Source organism: Mustelus asterias, chromosome 16, assembly GCF_964213995.1.
Source record: "Mustelus asterias chromosome 16, sMusAst1.hap1.1, whole genome shotgun sequence".
Classification (NCBI taxonomy): Eukaryota; Metazoa; Chordata; class Chondrichthyes; order Carcharhiniformes; family Triakidae; genus Mustelus; species Mustelus asterias.
This window is the reverse complement of record NC_135816.1, coordinates 35,773,975-35,796,473: the sequence shown is the minus strand read 5'-3', so window position 1 is coordinate 35,796,473 and position 22,499 is coordinate 35,773,975. Positions and strand designations below refer to the sequence as shown.

Sequence of the window (22,499 nt, the reverse complement as noted above, 5' to 3'; positions counted from 1 at the left end):
GATGTTGCCTGGTATGGAGGGCATTAGCTATGAGGAGAGGTTGGAGAAACTTGGTTTGTTCTCACTGGAACAACGGAGGTTGAGGGGCGACCTGATAGAAGTCTACAAGATTATGGGAGGCATGGACAGAGTGGATAGTCAGAAGCTTTTTCCCAGGGTGGAAGAGTCAATTACTAGGGGGCACAGGTTTAAAGTGCGAGGGACAAGGTTTAAAGCAGATTTTTTACACAGAGAGTAGTGGGTGCCTGGAACCCGTTGTCGGGGGAGGTAGTGGAAGCGGAGACGGTAGTGACTTTTAAGGGGCGTCTTGACAAATACATGAATAGGATGGGAAGAGAGGGATATGGTCCCCGGAAGGGTAGGGGGTTTTAGTTAAGTCGGGCAGCATGATCGGTGCAGGCTTGGAGGGCCGAAGGGCCTGTTCTTGTGCTGTAGTTTCCTTTGTTCTTTGTTCTTTGAATCCATTAGTATTTAAGGGAATAAAGCAGTCAATGATCAAAATACACTTCCTCAACTTTTTATCATACTATTTCCACCAACAATGCACAAAGTAAGTTAAGCTGAAAGTCTGCATATATCATGTGAAAAAAATTGAGGCTTGAATTTATATAGTTCCTTTCATGATCACCATATTTTTCAAAGTGCTTTGCAGCCAATGAAGTACTTTTGAAGTGTAGTCACTATAATATATGAAACACTGAAGCCAATTTATGCACAGCAACCTCCCATAAACTTCAATATTATAATAACAGTACAATCTTATTTATGATGTTGTTGACTGAGGACTAAATATTGACCTGGACACCGGGGATAGCTAATAGTCTGTGGATATGTTAATTAAGGTCACATGTCAAGAAATAGTATCCGTTATTCCGTTTTTAAATTAACTAACATAATATGCAGTTAGCCACATCTGGATTTCCAATTAGCCAACCAATATTATATTGAATTCCATCTGCTATAGTTTTGCAAAGTTCACTTAATTTGTTTGTTTCTAATTTGCGCCTCCCATCTGCACAATTTGCTGTGCCTCCTAACTTTGTGTCATGTGCAAATGTGGGTATAAAAGCTCTCTATTCCTCCATCTATGTTATTAATATGGACATTAAGGAAAAGTGCAGATCCCAGGGAACACCATTTGACACATACCACCAATCAAAAAATTTACCCTTTCCCCTGCTTTCCTATCTCTGAAACAATTAGAAGATTTCCTCCAGTTCAGTACATTTTCAATTTTGTTAATAATTGCAAATGTGGAACTTTTTCAAATGCTTTCTGAAGGTCCCTGTAGACAACATCCATTGAATGCTCCCCTATCTGCTGTGATAGAAATTATATTAAACAACTAGATTAGTTTTACTTGACTTACCTCTCTGAAATCAAAACTGACTTATCAGCTGACACTTACTGAAGTACTCTGTCACTGTCATTGATGATGGAATCATGTAACTCCTTTAATAAATTGACAGATCTGGTTTCTGTCACCCTCCTTTTTTTGGTAACAGTGTGATTTTACATTTAGAGTCTTGTACTAAACCTAAAAAGTGATTCTACGCTGCTGTTGGTAACTAATTTTCTGTTTTGTATTGGATCCTGGTGTCTATTTTGGTTTATAGAAAAGCTTTTGCTTTGACTTACAGGCAGATAGTCAGGTTGATGTCGTCCGACAACATTTCTACGAAGTATCACTGGAATACGTATTTAGAGTGCACGAGGTGCAAGAACGAAAGATGTTTGAGTTTGTGGAACCAGTAGGTGAACACGTTAAATCATACTGGCTCATAGTACTGATTGCAGATTTAATTTATTTCTTAAAAGTCTGTGCTCAGAACCCCTTGTGCTCTACTATTCTAAAGCCGCAGAATTTCTCCTCCCAGCAGTGATTTGATTCAAATGATTGTTTGCCGCCAATTTTCAATCCCATTAAGTTGCACCTTGTTAGTCCACATGTTTCATACATGTGTTAGCTTTTCTATCTATTTTCAAATCTTATTGATTTTGAGATCCATAGTTAGTTACTTTGCAGATGCTGTCTATCCAGCCTTTGAGCATCTAGTCTCTGTTCAGTCTATCTAATTAAATGCAATTTTAAATATTTAAATATTTGCAGTCATGTTTATCACGAATTGAAGGCATATTACTAAATATGATTAACTGGCTACTGTGAACCCTTGAACATGTTTCCAGTAGCCAAATTGAAGATATATATATATTGAGTGGAGCATGACATTTGATGAAGGCAAAAATCCATGGTTTATGATCCTGCATTGCTTGATATTGTTTTACAGTTGCTTGCATTCTTACAAGGACTCTTCACATTTTACCATCATGGGTATGAACTGGCAAAAGACTTTGGACATTTTAAAACCCAGCTTCAGATCAGCATTCAGAATGTAAGTAAATTTACCCCACACACAAAACAGAAAAAAATTGCTGCAATGATTTTTCACCTACAATTGATTTAATATTTCAATAATTCTGTGCACGTTTGTGCACCCAGTTTAAATGAATAAGTAGCCATCAAAACAAGTGAAAGTAAAATGAGGAAATTGTTCCCTTTAAATCTTTGCATGCTATTTGGGGTTGCTGCCAACCAAGAAAAGAAACAATCTTCCACAATTGCTTTATTTTTTCACATGCTTCAAGACTTTCCTGTCTAGTGGTCAGGAAAGGAAACTCCAAATCATTCTTCTGTATAATTTATTCACTGCCATATGGCGTGGTGTAGCGCAATGACCCCACATGGCTTAATGTGTTTCTGATCTTAATTAAAAATATAACCGGATTTCATCAAAGTGTTCTTTGGTGTTTTACAATTCAGTAATCTCCTCTTATCATTGACATGTTCAAAGTTTACTTACCTTTGTTGTCTAAAATGCATTCTTTCATTCGTTGAGGGAAGGAGATGGCCTAGTGGTGTTATCGCTAGACTATTAATCCAGAAACTCAGCTAATATTCTGGGGACCTGAGTTCAAATCCCGCCACAGCAGATGGTGGAATTTGAATTCAGTCAAAAAAAATCTAGAATTAAGAATCTACTGATGACCATGCAACCATTGTTGATTGTCGGAAAAACCCATCTGGTTCACTAATGTTGTTTAGGGAAGGAAATCTGCCGCCCTTACCTGGTCTGGCCTACATGTGACTCCAGAGACACAGCAATATGGTTAACTTTAAACCTTTGGCAATTAGGAATGGGCAATAAATGATGGCCAGCCAGTGATGCCCATGACCCATAGATAAATTTTTAAAAATATATTGTTACATTCAGTTAGAATACCCTACCAATTAGTTGTTACTTTATCTTTCATCAGATGGCTCTTATAATTATCTGAGTCTTAATTTTCTCTGCTGCCCATACTGACTCTGAGGGCAGAATTTTATGCTCCCCAAGCGGGAAGGGAGCCTACAATTAAATGGACGGGATTTCCCTTCAGGAACCCGCCCGCCTAAATCCAGTCACAATTTCATGCTTGGGTGGGAAGGGCCTCAGGTCGGAAACGCACCCGTTTATCTATTAAAGCCCTTAAGTGACGACTAAATGGCCATTTGAGGGCCTTTTCCCATCCAACTTCAATTTTTAGGCTAGCGAGAACGGGTGCGGACAGAGTGGGAAACTGAGAAAAGTTTTCTCCATCTCGTGTGGGAAAGGCCCCTTCAGAGTTGGGGCACCCTCCCCTCTGGGATCTTGGAGCTCTGGACCTCCTTCCCCCACAACTGGACTAGCCTTCGACGCCACTATTGGCCTCCTCCAAACCCTCCATGGTAGCCCCTACCTTCTCACCCCCCTCGGGACCTACCTTTCCAACGGTCCTGGACATAGTTCCAGACACAGCACTGTGGTACTGCTTCTGGCCACTGCAGTGCTGTGCCTGGTGGATTGGAGAGCTGTCAGCCAATCTGTTTGGCTGACAACTATCATGGGTGGGACTTCCAAGAGCAGATAGAAGTCTCGCCCACTGTCTCGCTCAAGTGAGCGCTAAATGGCAATGGGCTTCCGAGAGTTGGCACATGCCAACTCCCGGAATAGCAAGCTCCGATCGCTCACCATCCTTAAAATCCTACCCTTAATGTTAGAAACATAGAAACATAGAAAAACTACAGCACAAAACAGGCCCTTTGGCCCCACAAGTTGTGCTGAACATATCCCTACCTTTCAGGCCTACCTATAACCCTCCATCCTATTAAGTCCCATGTACTCATCCAGGAGTCTCTTAAAAGACCCGATTGAGTTTGCCTCCACCACCACTGACGGCAGCTGATTCCACTCGCCCACCACCCTCTGTGTGAAAAACTTCCCCCTAACATTTCCCCTGTACCTACCCCCCAGCACCCTAAACCTGTGTCCTCTTGTAGCAGCCATTTCCACCCTGGGAAAAAGTCTCTGAGAGTCCACCCGATCTATGCCTCTCAACATCTTATATACCTCTATTAAGTCTCCTCTCATCCTATGTCTCTCCAAGGAGAAAAGACTGAGCTCCCTCAGCCTATCCTCATAAGGCATGCCACTCAATCCAGGCAACATCCTTGTAAATCTCCTCTGCACCCTTTCAATCTTTTCCACATTCTTCCTGTAATGAGGCGACCAGAACTGAGCACAGTACTCCAAGTGGGGTCTGACGAGGGTCTTATATAGCTGCATCATTATCCCCGGACTCCTAAAGTCAGTCCCTCGATTGATAAAGGCCAGCACACCATACGCCTTCTTAACCACCTCCTCCACCTGCGGGGCCGATTTTAGAGTCCTATGGACCCGGACCCCAAGGTCCTTCTGATCCTCTACAGTACTAAGAGTCTTTCCCTTTATATTGTACTCCTTCATCCCATTTGACTTGTCAAAATGGACCACTACGCATTTATCTGGGTTGAAGTCCATCTGCCACTTCTCCGCCCAGTCTTGCATCCTATCTATGTCCCTCTGTAACTTCTGACATCCCTCCAGACTATCCACAACCCCACCAACCTTCGTGTCGTCGGCAAACTTACCAACCCATCCCTCCACTTCCTCATCCTGGTCATTTATGAAAATGACAAACAGCAAGGGTCCCAGAACAGATCCCTGGGGCACACCACTGGTGACCGACCTCCATTTAGAAAAAGACCCATCTATACCCACTCTCTGCCTCCTTTGGGCAACACAGTAAGAGTTTTAACAACACCAGGTTAAAGCCCAACAGGTTTATTTGGTAGCAAATACCATTAGCTTTCGGAGCGCTGCTTGCAAGGTTTAAAGAATTTTGTTAGCTACAGGGATCAAAGTATATGAAGTAAACGCAGGTTTACTGATTTGAGGTAACCAGGCATGAAGAGGGGAATCTTTACATGCTTAAGATAAAGATAGGTGCAACACATGGATGTAGCTATATATTGCAGCTGTTGTGTAGTGTCTCATGATGTAGCATGGGGCAAATATTATTTTCCATGCAATTTTACGGCTGTGTGCATACACACCTGTGCCAGCAATTCTACCAAACAGAACATCACAATAGCTGCAAAATATCATAAATGCAGAATATTCATCATGAAAAAAGTGTTGTCTAATTAAATTATTTCTTCCAGAATAGATATATGTCTAAAATGAACCTCTTCAGGTGACAAACCTTAAAGGACCTTTCACCATTATCATGGATTGAAGAACGACTTGAAAAGGTTTGGCAATTTGCAGCATGCTAATCCTATACCAAAGGCTTACTGTAAAGTCAGGGCATCAGCTGGACTAAACAGCACCGTTTTTACTTCCCATGTGGCTTCAAGGACAGAAATCAATGATTACGTTCTTGTGTTCTTTACACTCGTAACTTATTCCCTACTACCGAATTAAAATCTAGCACTAACAAACACCAGTTCAAGCCAGTTCTGGATCCACAGGGCAGCAGCACCTTGGATCCCATGCCCTCTCACTTTTTCTAGAAGCCATGCATGGGGGACCTTATCGAACGCCTTGCTAAAATCCATATAACCACATCTACCGCTTTCCCTTCGTCAATGTGTTGAGTCACATTTTCGAAGAACTCCACCAGGCTCGTAAGGCATGATATGCCTTTGACAAAGCCATGTTGAGTATTCTTGAGCATACTAAACCTCTCTAAATGCTCATAAATCTTGTCCCTCAGGATCTTCTCCATCAGCTTACCAACCACTGAGGTGAGACTCACCGGTCGGTAATTTCCTGGGCTATCCCTATTCCCCTTCTTGAAAATAGGAACCACATCCGCAATCCTCCAATCCTCTGGCACCTCTCCCGTCTCCATCGACGACGCAAAGATCATCGCCAGAGGCTCTGCAATCTCTTCCCTCGCCTCCCACAGAAACCTGGGGTACATCCTATCTGGACCCGGCAACTTAACTTGTTATTAGCAAACTTTCTGATTGTACTGTTTATAACAGGATGACCATCAGTCTGCAGAAGGAAGTGATCTAGTGATTAGTTGGAAGTACAATGGTCTATAGTTCAGCAATCTGATCAGTTGGAAATACTATAACAGCACAACAGTGCACCACACATTTCTAAACATAGAGTATCAATAACTGCTGTCATTCTACTGTCTCAAACCAGAAAAGGATCAACTTTTATTTTAATGATATACTTAGTAGAACTAAGGAGCTAATCATGATTTTTCAAGTTCCCTGAGTCAAGCTTATGTAATTCTGCAGATCCTGAAGTAAAAACAGAAAATGCCCAAAATACTCAGTAGTTGAGGCGGCATGGTAGCACAGTGGTTAGCACTGCTGCTTCACAGCTCCAGGGTCCCGGGTTCGATTCCCGGCTCGGGTCACTGTCTGTGTGGAGTTTGCACATTCTCCTCGTGTCTGCGTGGGTTTCCTCCGGGTGCTCCGGTTTCCTCCCACAGTCCAAAGATGTGCAGGTTAGGTTGATTGGCCAGGTGAAAAATTGCCCCTTAGAGTCCTGATGCGTAGGTTAGAGGGATTAGTGGGTAAATATGTGGGGGTAGGGCCTGGGTGGGATTGTGGTCGGTGCAGACTCGATGGGCCGAATGGCCTCCTTCTGCACTGTAGGGTTTCTAATGTGTAGAGGGAGAAACAGAATTAAATTTGATGATCTTCCATGATGTAAAATATCCTTTAGAGTAACTGTTGCACTCTTTCAATACTCCGTTTTCAGAATGCTGTTTATTTCCTTGTTTTCAGTTGAGAAATACATCTCTTCATAGTTGTTTCTCTGAGATCCTGTTGCAGCTTTCTTCAAAACTGGTGTTTGTTAGTGCTAGATTTTAATTCGGTAGTAGGGAATAAGTTACGAGTGTAAAGAACACAAGAACGTAATCATTGATTTCTGTCCTTGAAGCCACATGGGAAGTAAAAACGGTGCTGTTTAGTCCAGCTGATGCCCTGACTTTACAGTAAGCCTTTGGTATAGGATTAGCATGCTGCAAATTGCCAAACCTTTTCAAGTCGTTCTTCAATCCATGATAATGGTGAAAGGTCCTTTAAGGTTTGTCACCTGAAGAGGTTCTTTTTAGACATATATCTATCCTGGAAGAAATAATTTAATTAGACAACACTTTTTTCATGATGAATATTCTGCATTTATGATATTTTGCAGCTATTGTGATGTTCTGTTTGGTAGAATTGCTGGCACAGGTGTGTATGCACACAGCCGTAAAATTGCATGGAAAATAATATTTGCCCCATACTACATCATGAGACACTACACAACAGCTGCAATATATAGCTACATCCATGTGTTGCACCTATCTTTATCTTAAGCATGTAAAGATTCCCCACTTCGTGCCTGGTTACCTCAAATCAGTAAACCTGCATTTACTTCATATACTTTGATCCCTGTAGCTAACAAAATTCTTTAAACCTTGGTCTTAAATTTTAATTGACCTAGCATCTCCAACTTCTGGGTGGGAGAGTTTTTGATTTCCCTTTGCCTTGCATGGAGAAACTGCTTCCTGATTTCATTCCTAAATGTCTTCATAGTTTACCACTATAAGCCCTAGTGTCATTGTGATGTGTTTGTGCTGTACTCGCTTCATTATCAATATATCTGTCCCAAAACAAGGTATCTAAAACTGAACGCAGCACTCCAGATGTGGCCTGTACAAATATCTGTAGCAATTATGACTGTAATTTAAATTGGAGGCAGGATTCTCTCTGGAGAGAGCTGTGCGTAGCCTACTCTCAGGAAAGCCTGCCACATTAAGTTCCTCCCTAAACCACACACCATCATGACTTGGGACTATATTGCTGTTCCTTTACTGTCACTGGGTCACAATCCTGGAACTCCCTCCCAAATAGCACTTTGGCCGTAGTTACACCACATAGACTGCAGTGGTTCAAGAAGGCGGTTCACCACTACCTGTGGAATGAACCGGAGAATGGTTGTCACCTATTTTGTTTAGTTGAAACAGGAGCAATGTGCGTACATGTTCTCTTTGTTCACAACAGGCAAGGTGATGACCATGTCCAACCAGCTCATGCTTGTAAATCTCAAAACGCAGGCTTCTCTGGCAGCACAGTCCCCCCTCCCCCACATTGTGTTTCTTGGTGGTGGGAGGTGGCTCACCTTTGGTCAGCAAATGGATCGTCTGATTGCTGTCAATGGGATTTCACATTGAATCCACCCCACCCCATGGCGCACCATATGCTGGACTGGAAGTTCCCATCAGTGGGAAGGGTGGAAAAATCCTGCTCACAGTGTCCAACATTAGAGGTGTTTCCATGATTGGACAACTTTCGCTAAACAATCCTCAGTGTGCTAAGAATTATGCTGACAATCAATTTAAGATTATCAGTTGGGCTCACAGTGTGTCACACTTACGCATGCTAGATGCGACATACATTAATATACAGGGCACCGTTCTTTCCAGACAAAAAGAACACGTACATACATTGGGCACGATCTTTCCAGCCCGCTGCACCAGTCAATCGGTGCAGCAGGCCAGGAAGGTAGCGTGTGGGGGTGAAATTCTGGTCGTTTCTGGCCTCCCAGAATCTTCCTCTACGCACGCACACACACACACACACACCACCACCACCACCCCCCCCCCCCCCCCCCCCCCCCTCCTCGTCAACGAGAATCACTCCTGGCCACCAGCATTGGGGACCAGGCACATGGCCATGCTGGGGGACCGGAGGCCATTGAAGCGTCTGGATGGCTGGGGACATGGCTGTGCAGTGCTCATCAGGTATTGCCAGCCTGATAGTACCCACTGGGCATCCTGGCAGTGCCCACCGGGCACCCTGGCAATGCCCATCAGATGCCATAACTGCTAGGGGCAGTGCCAAGGGGGGTGGGGCCTGAGTGGGAGTTGGGGCTATGACTGGGGGGTATGCAAGTGGGGGAGCTTTGCAGGGGCGGGGTGGTATGCAAGGGGGTATCTTTGCAAGGGGATATGCAAGGGAGGTGCACTACAGGAGCAGGGGGTATTCAGAGAGGGAGCTCTGCGGGGGCATGGAAAGTGGGGAGCTCTGCGGGGGGGGGGGGGTATGCAAGGGGGTGGAGGTTTGCGGGGGAATGGGGTATGCAAATGGGGGTGATTGCCAGATGGGGGTGATTAACAAAGGGGAGGGGTGTGTGGGAGGGGTGGGTGATCAACAATGTTGGGTGCGTGGAGGGCTGGGGAGGGGGACTCATCGGGAGGGTTCGGATGCTGGCGACCCATGTTGTCATGGGACGGTTCCACTGCTGCTGATGACAGTGGAGGGGTGGGAAAAGATGTCCGTCGGGGGAAGGCAGCAGGCAATTTCTCATCGTACTGGGAGTGCAGGATGCCTCTGCAGTGGTGCCTGAGCGCTCTGCAGCTGGCTTCCAAGTGTCCCTCCCACTTGTGGCTCTTTTTTGCACTATCTCCAGCTTATGAACGCCTTGGTCCTCTGCAAATAAATTTGGGAATGACACTCAAGGTGTGGTCTAACTATAACACTTCCGTTTTATCATGAGTGTTTGTAATCTAATCTTGCAGATATTCAGGTAGTTCATATGGTATTTCACAGTCCAAAGATGTGCGGGTTAGGTTGATTGGCCATGCTAAAAATTGCCCTTAGTGTCCTGGGATGCGTAGATTAGAGGGATTAATGGGTAAAATATGTAGGGATACGGGGCTAGGGCCTGGGTGGGATTGTGGTCGGTGCAGACTCGATGGGCCGAATGGCCTCTTTCTGTACTGTAGGGTTTCTATGATTTCTATGATATTGGCCAGATATGTTGAGTTTATTGAGGTAGGGTGAAATTAGGTAGGAAAAGGGATGAGGTCCTGAAATGTGAATATAGAGAGTTAGGCAGAAGGCTAAAGTGCAGGACCTTGAAGGTAGTAATTTCAGGATTTCTACGGCTGCCACGTACTAGTGAGAGTATGAATAGGAGGATTAGGCAGATGAATGCCTGGCTTGAGAGCTGGTGCAGGGGGCAGGGATTTAGATTTTTGGATCATTGGGATCTTTTCTGGGGAAGGGCTGACCTGTTCAAGAGGGATGGGTTACATTTGAACTGGAGGGGGACTAACATCCTGGCGGGGAGATTTGCTAGAGCCACTCGGGAGGGTTTAAACTAGTTTGGCAGAGGGGTGGGATCCAAAGCAGTAGGGAGACAGAAGAGAAGTTTGAGGACAGCACAGAAGTTAAAGACAGCACATTAAGTAGTAAAGACACTGTCAGTAATCTTAGTACCAGACAGATCAGGCAAAAACAAGACAGAGAGCAAGGGAAGTCCAGATTAAACTGCATTTATTTCAATGCAAGAGGCCTGACGGGCAAGGCAGATGAACTCAGGGCATGGATGGGTACGTGGGATTGGGATATTATAGCAATTACTGAAACATGGCTAAGGGAGGGACAGGACTGGCAGCTCAATATTCCAGGGTACAGATGCTATAGGAAAGATAGAACAGGAGGTAAGAGAGGAGGGGGAGTTGCACTTTTGATTAGGGAAAGCATCACGGCCGTACTGAGAGGGGATATATCCAAGGGTTCGGCCACTGAGTCTCCATGGGTAGAGCTGAGTCTGCACTTAAATAGGGTTGTACTATAGGCCCCCAAATAGTCGGTGGGAAATTGAGGAGCAAATATGTAAGGAGATTACAGATAGCTCCAAGAAAAATAGGGTGGTAATAGTCGGAGATTTTAACTTTCCCACTATTGACTGGGACAGCCATAGTATTAGAGGGTTGGATGGAGAGAAATTTATTGAGTGTATTCAGGAGGAATTTCTCATTCAGTATGTGGATGGCCCGACTAGAGAGGGGCAAAACCTGACCTCCTCTTGGGAAATAAGGAAGGACAGGTGACAGAAGTGTTAGTGAGGGATCACTTTGGGACCAGTGACTATAATTCTATTGGTTTTAAGATAGCTATGGGGAATGATAGGTCTGGCCCAAAAGTTAAAATTCTAAATTGGGGCAAGGCCAATTTTGATGGTATCAGGCAGGAACTTTCAAAAGTTAATTGGGGGAGTCTGTGGGAAGACAAAGGGACGTATAGTAAGTGGCACGCTTTCAAAAGTGTGTTAACCAGGGTTCAGAGTAAACACATTCCTCTTAGAGTGAAGGGCAAGGCTGGCAGAAGTAGGGAACCCCGATGACTCGGGATATTCAGGCCCTGGTCAAGAAGAAGAAAGAGGCACATGACATGCATAGGCAGCTGGGATCAAGTGAAACTCTTGAAGAGTATAGGGGGTGTAGGAGTAGAGTTAAGAGAGAAACCAGGTGGGCAAAAAGGGGACACGAGATTGTTTTGGCAGAATCCAAAGAGCTTCTACAAATACATAAAGGGCAAAAGAGTAACAAGGGAGAGAGTAGGCCTCTTAAGGATCAACAAGGTCATCTATGTGCGGATCCACAAGAGATGGGTGAGATCCTAAATGAATATTTCTCATCAGTATTTACTGTTGAGAAAAGCATGGATGTTAGGGAACTTGGGGAAATAAATAGTGATGTCTTGAGGAGTGTACATATTACAGAGAAGGAGGTACTGGAAGTCTTAAAGCGCATCAAGGTAGATAAATCCCCAGGACCTAATGAAGTGTATCCCAGGACATTGTGGGAGGCTCAGGAGGAAATTGCGGGTCCTCTCACAGAGATACAGTGCTGCCCCGTTATAACGCGATGGTTGGGGTCCATAAAAGCGGGGTCGCGCTAAATCGGGGTCACGCTAAATTTGCCAATTATTAGCGGGAAAAAAGGGTCCAATGACGCCATCGCGTTATATTCAAATTCGCGCTAAATCGGGGCGCGTTAAATCGGGGTTCCACTGTATTTGAATCATCGATAGTCACGGGTGAGGTGCCTGAAGATTAGAGAGTGGCAAATGTTGTGCCTTTGTTTAAACAGGGCTGCAGGGAGGCTGAGGGGTGATCTTATAGAGGTCTATAAAATAATGAGGGGCACAGATCAGCTAGATAGTCAATATCTTTTCCCAAAGGTAGGGGAGTCTAAAACTAGAGGGCATAAGTTTAAGGGGAGAGATACAAAAGTGTCCAGAGGGGCACTTTTTTCACACAAAGGGTGGTGAGTGTCTGGAACAAGCTGCCAGAGGTAGTAGTAGAGGTGGGTACAATTTTGTCTTTTAAAAAGCATATTGGGCCAAATGCGGGCAATTGGGATTAGAATCATAGAAACCCTACAGTGCCGAAAGAGGCTATTTGGCCCATCGAGTCTGCACCGAACACAATCCCACCCAGGCCCTACCCCCATATCCCCACATATCCACCCGCTAACCCCTCTAACCTACGCATCTCAGGACTCTAAGGGGCAATTTTTAGCATGGCCAATCAACCTAACCCGCACATCTTTGGACTGTGGGAGGAAACCGGAGCACCCGGAGGAAACCCACACGGACACGAGGAGAATGTGCAAACTCCACACAGACAGTGACCCAAGTCGGGAATCGAACCCAGGACCCTGGAGCTGTGAAGCAGCAGTGCTAACCACTGTGCTACCGTGCTGCCCACACGATTAGCTTAGGAGTTTTTTTTTTAAATGGGTGGCATGGACAAGTTGGGCCGAAGGGCCTGTTTCCATGCTGTAAACCTCTATGACTCTATTAAAACTTCCATGTTCTTTTCATTTCATGATGTGGAGATGCCGGCGTTGGACTGGGGTAAACACAGTAAGAAGTTTAACAAAACCAGGTTAAAGTCCAACAGGTTTATTTCATTTCATTTTCATTTCATCCATGGCTATTTAAAATGATTCATGGGTATATGTAGTGACCACTTTTTCTTCTTATGCAAATACTGTATTTTGTAGATTGCTGTATTAAATTTCACTTATCATTGTTCTTCCCACTGACATTTTGCTTTAATTCATGCTGTAATTTCTGGGTTTTCTCCTTTGATCCTGCTATCCTGCATAATGTGGTACTGTCTGCAAATTTAACCAATTTGCACTAAGTTTGAGTCCAAGTCATTGATGTAAATTAGAAACAGTAGAAGTCTCAATGCTGAGGCTTAGGGCACCCTAGCCAATGTTCCATCCCTGTATCCGGACATGACTCCTCTAACAAGTATCTGTTGTTTTCTACCACGAAGCTAATTACTTACACATGCCCAGGTTTAATGTGAATCCCTTTAGCTTTGAGTTTAACTAATTGCTTTTCAAGTGGGGCATTGTTCAATGTGTTTTCCAAGAACATACAGTACAGCAGTGTTTACCACATTCTACTTGTCATTTCCGAAGTGAAGTCAAGCAAGCTGTTTTGAAACCATATTTACTACTGTTTACCAAGTTCCCTCAGATTGTTTTCTTTTCCATTTCTCCTTGCTGCAAGTGATGATATGTTAACAAAGGAAACTGTCTTAAATATGGCAGAAAGATGTTACTTTTTTACTGCAAACATTGTCGTTTTGAGTTTGAAATATAGTTATTCTAGTTTCAATAACCCACTAAATCTGAGTTTATTAAATCATCAAATAACTATTGTGTGAAAAATTGGAAATTGCCCAATCTGAACGTTGATTTTATTTAGTTGAGGTGTTCCGAATGCTGCTGAGATTAACCATCTATATTTTTTAAGAACCCAGTATAAGGTGCCACTCAACTGCAAAATATGCATGTATAGTACTAGATTAACTCTTCAAGCTATTTATATCCATTGTCATTATTGTCACTGGACTTTTTTAAGCACATTGGTGGCAATATATTACATGAACATTATCATTTAAACCATTATTCTTATATGATTCTAGTTTATCACCTCAAAGTGCTCCCACCAATTTGAATTTTCTATAATTACAAAATGGTCTATATTTCAATTCAAAATTCTTCAAGCAAGTGCAGCTCAAACTTGGAATGACAAAATCCATAACATAAAAGTAGTTTAGGTGTTTTCACAGTTCAAGGAATTACCATACAAAAATTTTACACATCCATCATTACGCTTTGCTTAAATCTTATTATCAGCATTGCTCTACTATGTTACAGACACGAGACCGCTTTGATGGTGCACGATCTGAAGTTGAATCATTAATGAAGAAAATGAAGGAGAACCCTCAAGAACATCAGAGTATCAGCCCTTACACAATGGAGGGTTACCTCTTTGTGCAGAAAAAAAGTAAGGATAAACATTTATTTCTGTTTACACACATCCAATGGTTTTGAAAATCCTTTTGATACTTATCTGGTTTATGTGGAATGAATAAATTTTCAAAAATCCTCTTCTAGGTCCGTTTGGATCCAGTTGGGTGAAGCACTACTGCACATATCAAAAGGAACCAAAGAAATTTACTATGGTGCCATTTGACCAAAAAACTGGGGGAAAAATAGTAAGTGGACTGCATGACAGCTTAAATATTTCATTGTGAGGTAAAAGGGTGCCATTGCTACGGGAATGTTCTTCATGTGATAGAACATTCCTTTACTTACATTTCAATTACAGTATTCAGAACTTCTGCCTCTGACTAATTTTAGTAGTGTGTAAATTGCAGGTACTATTGCTATAGAACTATACATGTTATAATCAGAAGTAAGCCTTTCAGTCCATTATGCCTCTATAGTTCCAAGCTATTAACTAAAACTATGTATTCCAAACCTGCCTCTCTGCCTTTCCACCTAGCGTTTATATTATTCCTTAAAAAAAATCTAATTTCTTTTCAACATGTTGTAGTCTCTGCTTTAATAGTCATTTGTATTCCACATTCTGATAAACTGTTGGGAAAAAAATGACCTTCTAACTTTTCCATTAGTTCTTATGGTGATGCTCAGTTTGTGACCCCTTATCGATTTTTGCCAATCTCCAAAACGTTAATGTCCAGGATAATCTACCCCCTTTTTCATTGGGCGGATTCGGCGATGGGAGTGGAAAATCTCAGGAGATGTCCAAATCATGTTTCACGCTGATAGAAGTACGTGATTCAATTGTCCCCGCCAGTGACATAACTAATTTCCTAAGGAACATAATTTCCATATATTTGCATATAAAGTTAAAGTTTATTTATTAGTCACAAATAAGGCTTACATTAACACCGCAATGAAGTTACTGTGAAATTCCCCTAGTCGCCACACTTCTACACCTGTTCGGGTCAATGTACCTAACCAGCATGTCTTGGAGACTGTGGGAGGAAACTGGAGCACTCGGAGAAAACCCACGCAGACACGAGGAAAACATGCAAACTCCACACAGACAGTGACCTGAGCTGGGAATCGAACCCAGGTCCTTGGCACTGTGAGGCAGCAGTGCTAACCACTGTGCCACCATCACGCCCCATGTAGTCATCAGGCCTCTACACGTGAATCATTCCCCTGCCCTGTAAAAAGGTCCATTCACATAATTGTAACAGCAGACTGGCATGAAACTAACTGGTCTCCCAAGGCATGCACCTGGCGAGCAGACCTCCCAGCAGAGTTCAGGCGAGTGTCGGCAGGGTTGGGCGTGGTTCCTGGTGAACTGTTATGAACTGGGGTGGCAGCCTTTGAAAGTAGTGCCCGGTCTTCGAAAAACTAAGTTGCTTGAGGGGTGGGCTCCCAGTTTCATGTTGTGAAACCCACCCCTCGTTGCTTTTTTTTACTCTATGTTCCAAATGATGTGGCGGAGAAAGCCACGAGAATGCCACTTTTCCTGCCCGCTTTTGACCTTTGCTGAATTTAAGGAAAATTCTAGCCAATGTCTCAGGTCACTGAACTTTCATCAGATTTGTCCTGATGAAAAGAGAAAGTGCTACTCTGTTTCTCTCTTCAAATATGCTGCCTGGCCTGCTGAGTATTTCCAGCATTTTCTGTTTTATTTTAGGTTTCCAACATCTGCAGTATTTTGCTTCTATTCACTTTCAATTGACTACTTAATTCTCTTTATTTAACACTTTTCCACATAGGTTGACATCATCAATGAATTTTAAAACAATTGCCTGAATTTTACAGTCAGTGTCAAAGCAATTGCGCTTGCTGCTCACCACAAGAAAAGTTGCCTGCAAAAGCCTAGTGATTTATGTGCCATCCCCGTTTCTTGATAGAACTTTAAATCTGGCGCCAAGTCAAGACGATACCAATGCTGTATTCATTCACAGTAAACCAGGACATTAAAAGCACTTGAGTGTCAATTGTGGCCCATTTGGTAACACTCTTGTCTCTAAGCCAGCAGTTTTGGGTTCAAGACCCCCTCCAGACTTGAGCATTAAATTCTAGGCTGACACTTCAGTGCGGCATTAATAAGCTGCACCATTGTCACAAGTGCCGTCTTTCAGACATTAAACTAAGGCTTTGTTTACCCCAGGGATGAACAAAAAAATTCCCATGTCAATATTCTGAAGTAAGAAGTTTAACAACACCAGGTTCTTACTGTGTTTACCCCAGTCCAACGCCGGCATCTCCACATCATAATATTCTGAAGAACAGTGGAGTTATCCTTAGTGGACGGTCAATATTATCTTTTAACAGCACAACAAAAAGTGATCTGGTTATTATCCTTTTGTTTATTGCTAGAACTTGCTGTTTGCAAAATGGTTGCTGTGTTTTCGATTGTTGTAACAGTGACTAAACTTCACAAAGTACCTTCATTGACTGGAAAAGACTTCATTTTATCCTGATCATATTACATAAATGCAGGTTTTTTAAAAAATCCTTCACTTTTAATTCAAAGTTTCAAATAGTGAAATAAATAATTTCAGCTTCTATCTTAACTCAATCATAAAGATAAAAAATTTAAAACTTTATTTTTAAAGTGCTTTTTTTATTGTGGAGAAAATTTGCATTCTAAAAACAAAATCAACTTCTCAGGGCCATTTGAATGGTTACATTAATTATGAAGTTGGAATGTCATTAAAATCCTCATTCAACAGAGTGTAATTTTTTTCAAGAGCTTTAATAGTGAGACTAACAGTTTGAGGAGCAAGTCTCATCAAATTCGTAAGATTTTCCACTAATTGTAATCTTCAATAGCGCACCCTCAGAAGAAGCGTAGAATCACTGACAGCAACTTGTCTCTTTCTGCAATATCTTGCAAATGTAGACTCCAGTTGTGCCTATCAGTTTCATGGTGCAATAACCTAGGACACTGATGATTTTTGTGTAAATTACGATCACAAAATCTGGATTTTTATTATTTGAGTTGCCTTCCTTAGTATCATTGATGAATGCTGTAACCAGGTGTGACTTGGAACAAATCCTTAAAAGGACATGATACAGGAAATATCAATGGATGAGAAGGCAGAAATCGCATATTTCTTGTTTGTTACTTTCTTATTTCTAGTGCTAAACCAGTTTTCAAACTGAACTGTCTAACATGCAATTAATGTTAAGAAGATGCATTCTTATTCCTTTACGTTTTCCACAAGGTGCATCCCTCTGTTATGTCTTCAGTTTTGTTGCCAATGTAATCCACAATAATGCTGTGGAAAATGGCTCAAAGGAAGGATAATTTAGCTTGTTCGGGTTATGATTTATCTGAAGCAGATTTGCTCTAAGATTTAGAAAATTCTCTGCCCCTTTCTTTCAGTTTTCTCCCTGGTCCCTATTCTTGTATATTGTTTCTTCAAACACTTCATAGTCTGATATTTTAGGAGGCTTTTGGCGCTCTGTATGCTTTTACTTTTGTTAGTGTGGGACATTGTTGATAGGGTTGAGAAAGATGGGAGAAATAATGGCCGTGATTCACCCATCGCGACCCGCAACTTTTCTGGCAGGTCGCGGTGGGAGATGCGAGTCGCCGGCCTTGTTCCGGGATTTGCACATGCGCCGGGAACGCATGCACATCTCCCAGAGCTGGAGAACAGTCGCCGGTCAGACCCCGCTGGAAACCGGCGGGAAGACAGGTAAGTAATTTGAATCTGTTTTAAATGTATTTTAAATATGTTTTTAACCTAATTATCGGGAATTTTCCAGTCCCGATTGAATCTCCCAGCCCGCCAGAAGTACTTCATTCCGGTGGGGTTTAGGCTAGCTCCACACGTTTGGGGAACTAGTGGGAGACCCTGCTGGAATGAAGGGGGGAACAATCAGGGGCCCCCCAGGGGGTCGGAAAGTGGGGTTGGTGCCCCATGGTCGGAAAGTGGGGTTGGTGCCCAGGGGGCACCTTTTGTGGGCGGGGTCTAGGGGGCGATTGGTGGGGGTGGGGGGTCCAGCTGCCCCTTGCAGACAGGATCGGTTTGGAATGGATGGATGGAGGAAGGGCAGCGATTGGGGGGGGATGAGGGTGTGGGGGGGGGGGCCTGCCGCCAGGGGGAGGATCTGACCCCAGAGGGGATCAGCAGTGGGGAGGGGGGGGGGGGGGGCTGGGGGTGGAGGTCAGGGCTGGCCCGGGAATTGCTGTGGGGGCTGCGATCGGGCCATGGGGGTGGCTGGATAGGCAGCACTGCAGGGGTCCCGTGCTGGCCAGTGATCGAGCTGGTCAGCAAATGGGGAGTCTGCCAGATCGGGACCACTGCGCATGCACAGAGTTCCAGAACTGTCAGACTCTTGCGCAAATAGGCCCCGCCTCCCTGGGTTTTTAATGATATTCACGACTGGGACTTCTGCAGTGCACAGAGTGCGGAGATTCAGGCGAGAAGCTGAACTGATAAAACAGTGGGGATCTAGAACAGTTTTCCCGCCAATTCAGTGCTTTTGGGAGAATCGTGGCCAATGTTAGTAATTTAAGAATTCTCTTACAGATTATGCTGAAAGCGATTATTCTGACTTTCCCTGATTGGTAAAATTTTAGAAAATAAATAGGTCAATCTCATTTCATTTTGTCTCAAATATTTAATATTTCTGGTACTGGGTTCAGTGATGCTACAGAAAAGTATGAACTAATTTACTGCATTTTCTGCTTGAGGTACATTATAAGAACATTTGTGAATATTTGTACTCAACGCATCTGTGTATTGAAAATGTAAATTTAGAAAAGAAAGTGGGCTCACATGACATCCATGAGACATTTCTATATCCATCTGATTGACATTATATGTCATCTAATTGGCATTTATTTCTATGGGCGGAATTGTCTTTTTATTACACAGAACGCTGGCTGATGCGAGAAAATCGGCGTGCAGCCCGCTGGTTGCACAGTTGACTTTAATCGCCATATTGTATAGTACTCTATGCAAAAATGGAGGAGTGGCCACATCGTCAGGCTGGTTGGGCGTACCTGGAAAAATCCGGCAATGCTGGGAAAGTGCACCTTGATCTCTGATTTAAAAAAAGAGAGGACACCCCCCCCCCTCCCCCAACATGCACACGGAGAACCCCCCATCACCACCATGTACATGGGCAACCCCACCCCAGGACACGGGGAGCCCTCCCACCCCAAGGATAAGAGGAACCCATCCCAATGGAACACCCTAGAAGGGCCCCCCCAACACTGCCAGGGTACTGCTCTGGCATGACCTTCTCCCCCTGGGGATTATATTTACCTGGGTACCTCTAATGGATACCCTTGGCATAGTTCCCGTTATTAAAAACTTTTTGTAAACCCCGCCAATGTGATGACACATCGATGCGGGGGGGAGATCCCAATGTGGGAGGGGAAGCCCTTTAATGACATTATAATCTATTTAAATAAGGTACCTGACCTCTCTGGGTGGGAACCCCATTACATCACCAGCGAGGCTGGGGAAAATCTGAAAACGAGAACTTGCTGGTGGGATATCGTTTCTGACTTTCGTGGGATTTTCTGTCTGCGTCGCCATTTATTACCATATTCGTCATGGGCACAAAATCCAAAATTAGTACGTCATTCACTAGTTTTTTTTTCCACAGGGGGATGAAGAAATGTTTACCCTAAAATCATGCATTAGGAGAAAAACAGACTCCATTGAGAAGAGGTTCTGTTTTGACGTGGAAGGAGTGAACAGGTGAGTTGAATGCTGAACATTGTATCTTTTTTGACATCACTTTTTTTTGCTGGTTGTTTTAATGTCTGTGGAAAAGTAGTTCTGGTCTCCACATGTTCAGATGTAAAATAATTGTTGGACTTCAAACTTTCATGTATGCTGGTGTTCCTCAAGATAACCGTGCTGGAGAATCTTACACATTTTTTTCCAAACTCATTTGAAACTGAGTGGGAGGTGGATCCTGGCCCCTATTTAAACCTGGAAACCACTTCTATAACCTCAGAAGTAGTTTGGAGTTCTCAACAGGATGAAACTTTGTAAATGGACAGTGTTTCTCCTTAACATGTTTGCATTGTTCCAAAGATGGTTTAATTTAGAATTAAATAATCCTATAATTTGTAGCAATCTAAACTCTACTTCTCCAACACGAAGAAATAACTTCAAAATTTGATAGAAGTGTTATCAAAAATAATTTTTAAAAGGAAATATTAATCCAAAGGATTCTACATCAGAAGAATTTCACCCAAATCTAAATATTGGTCAAGTTCATTTTTCTTTTCTTCCCTCTCTGTGTTGCCATACCCTGTATAACAAGAGATGTCTCTGAGGTGCTTTTGGAGTGAAGTCAAGTTGATTCCATTTAAGAGGAAAATTATGTTTGTTCAAGCAAATGATATGAATTTAAATTTTTGAAGGGATCATTTGTGGTGGACAGTTTTGATCGTCTTCTGTACTTGACAGGGCAACCATGATCACCATGCAGGCACTTTCTGAGGAGGACAGACGGCTGTGGATAGAGGCCATGGATGGCAGAGAGCCAGTAAGGATAATTATTACTGTTGTATGAGGTCTGCTATTCCAGTTTGTTGCTGCTCAAATTGGCCGATCTGAGCTGCATGTCTTGTACTTATCTCTACAAAATGAGGTTTGCAGATTGCTGGCCCATATATTAGTAACCAGAACAATTGGAATGGAAAGGAATGGCCTTTAAAATTGAAACTCCATACATGTATTTCCCACACTTGTGAGTCTAGTTTCAAACAGTGACTAAGAAAAGGGAAATACAAATTAAAAATAAAACAGACCTAAAAGCCAGTTTAACTATGTTCTTCATTTTTGCAAAGTTCATTTTGGTCTGGGTTGTAGCAAATTCAAAGAGTTTGTCGGTACAGTACTTTACTGGAAGTTTTTTCATTGGTCTGTATTTCAATTAAGTAGGGCAGAATTTTCCTCCCAAAATTATAAGTGTCATAACAGCGTGAAAACGGGAGTCCTGCCTGCTGGTCTTTTGGTGAGCTTGGCATTGCAATCTTCTGGCACTCTGTAAATTTCTTTGACAGCTGGGAGCTTTGCGCTGGTCGGGGGGGTGGCCATAAGTGCACTGGTGAAGCCGTCTTTAGAGTGCTCGGGCACCATCGTGTAGGGTGCACCAATCTGTCAGTCAACTGGGACGCCTCCACCTAACCACGCCTCCCCCACCCTCCCCTCCCCCCAACCCTCCACATCAACATGGGTCGCCAGCATTGGGGCATCAGGACCCTGCTGGACCCCCCCAATATGCCCCCCCCCCCCAACCCCTGTCATGACCCCACTTCCAAAGTCCACTCTTGTGCACGCCACCCCCTTGAATGACCTCCCCACCCCCCCCAGCATCACACACACACACACACACACACACACACACACACACACACACACACACACACACACACACACACAGTCTTTGGCCTCTCACGCCCGTAATGCCTTCCCTGAGAATTAGATTGAACAAGTCATGAATGGTATCCCTGGAGAAAAATAAAAAGAACTCGCAGAGGAAAAAAAAAAGACTCTGCAATAATTAAATGCATGTCTGAAAAATAGAGCATTCCAATATTAGCATGCACGACTTAAGCTATAGTACAAGTCCTGTTAGACATATACCAAAAGGAGGAGGCTTTCTAGGAACTGCTATTACATATCCTCATTTGTCTCATTGACAATACATTAAAGTGGTGAAAATCCTTGGATCTATCTGCACACTCTACCCATAACTCAATAGACTCAATAGATTCATGACAGAACACTCGTGAACAAGGCTGGAGCCTTGTCCAAGATTCAGCTTCAACTCATTTGTTGTGGCTGTTGTGGACCCACCACCACCTGCAGAAGAGGGGTACAGAGAAAGCTTCTTTCTTTGAGGAACATGATACTCTATTAACTCCTCATTCCCAGCTCAGTTCATGTTCACATACCGTCTAGATCTCAGATGTCTTTTTTCCCTCTAATTTAATTTTCTATTCCCTCCTTTTATTT

The 22,499-nt window shown here is 43.2% G+C and overlaps 1 protein-coding gene across 3 annotated transcripts in view; it reads left to right on the top strand.

Annotated features, from left to right (window-relative positions):
- LOC144505094 (rho GTPase-activating protein 26-like) overlaps positions 1-22,499 on the top strand; it is a 184,253-nt gene that overhangs the window by 79,309 nt on the left and 82,445 nt on the right. For all 3 annotated transcript variants that reach the window (XR_013499764.1, XM_078230905.1, XM_078230903.1), the window contains exons 6-11: positions 1,641-1,751; positions 2,289-2,393; positions 14,386-14,515; positions 14,626-14,726; positions 20,131-20,225; positions 20,946-21,024. Coding sequence is in view for 2 of the 3 variants with exons in the window: in XM_078230905.1 (XP_078087031.1) it covers positions 1,641-1,751; positions 2,289-2,393; positions 14,386-14,515; positions 14,626-14,726; positions 20,131-20,225; positions 20,946-21,024 (621 nt within the window). In the remaining variant the exon portion in view is untranslated. The remainder of the gene's footprint in view (positions 1-1,640; positions 1,752-2,288; positions 2,394-14,385; positions 14,516-14,625; positions 14,727-20,130; positions 20,226-20,945; positions 21,025-22,499) is intronic.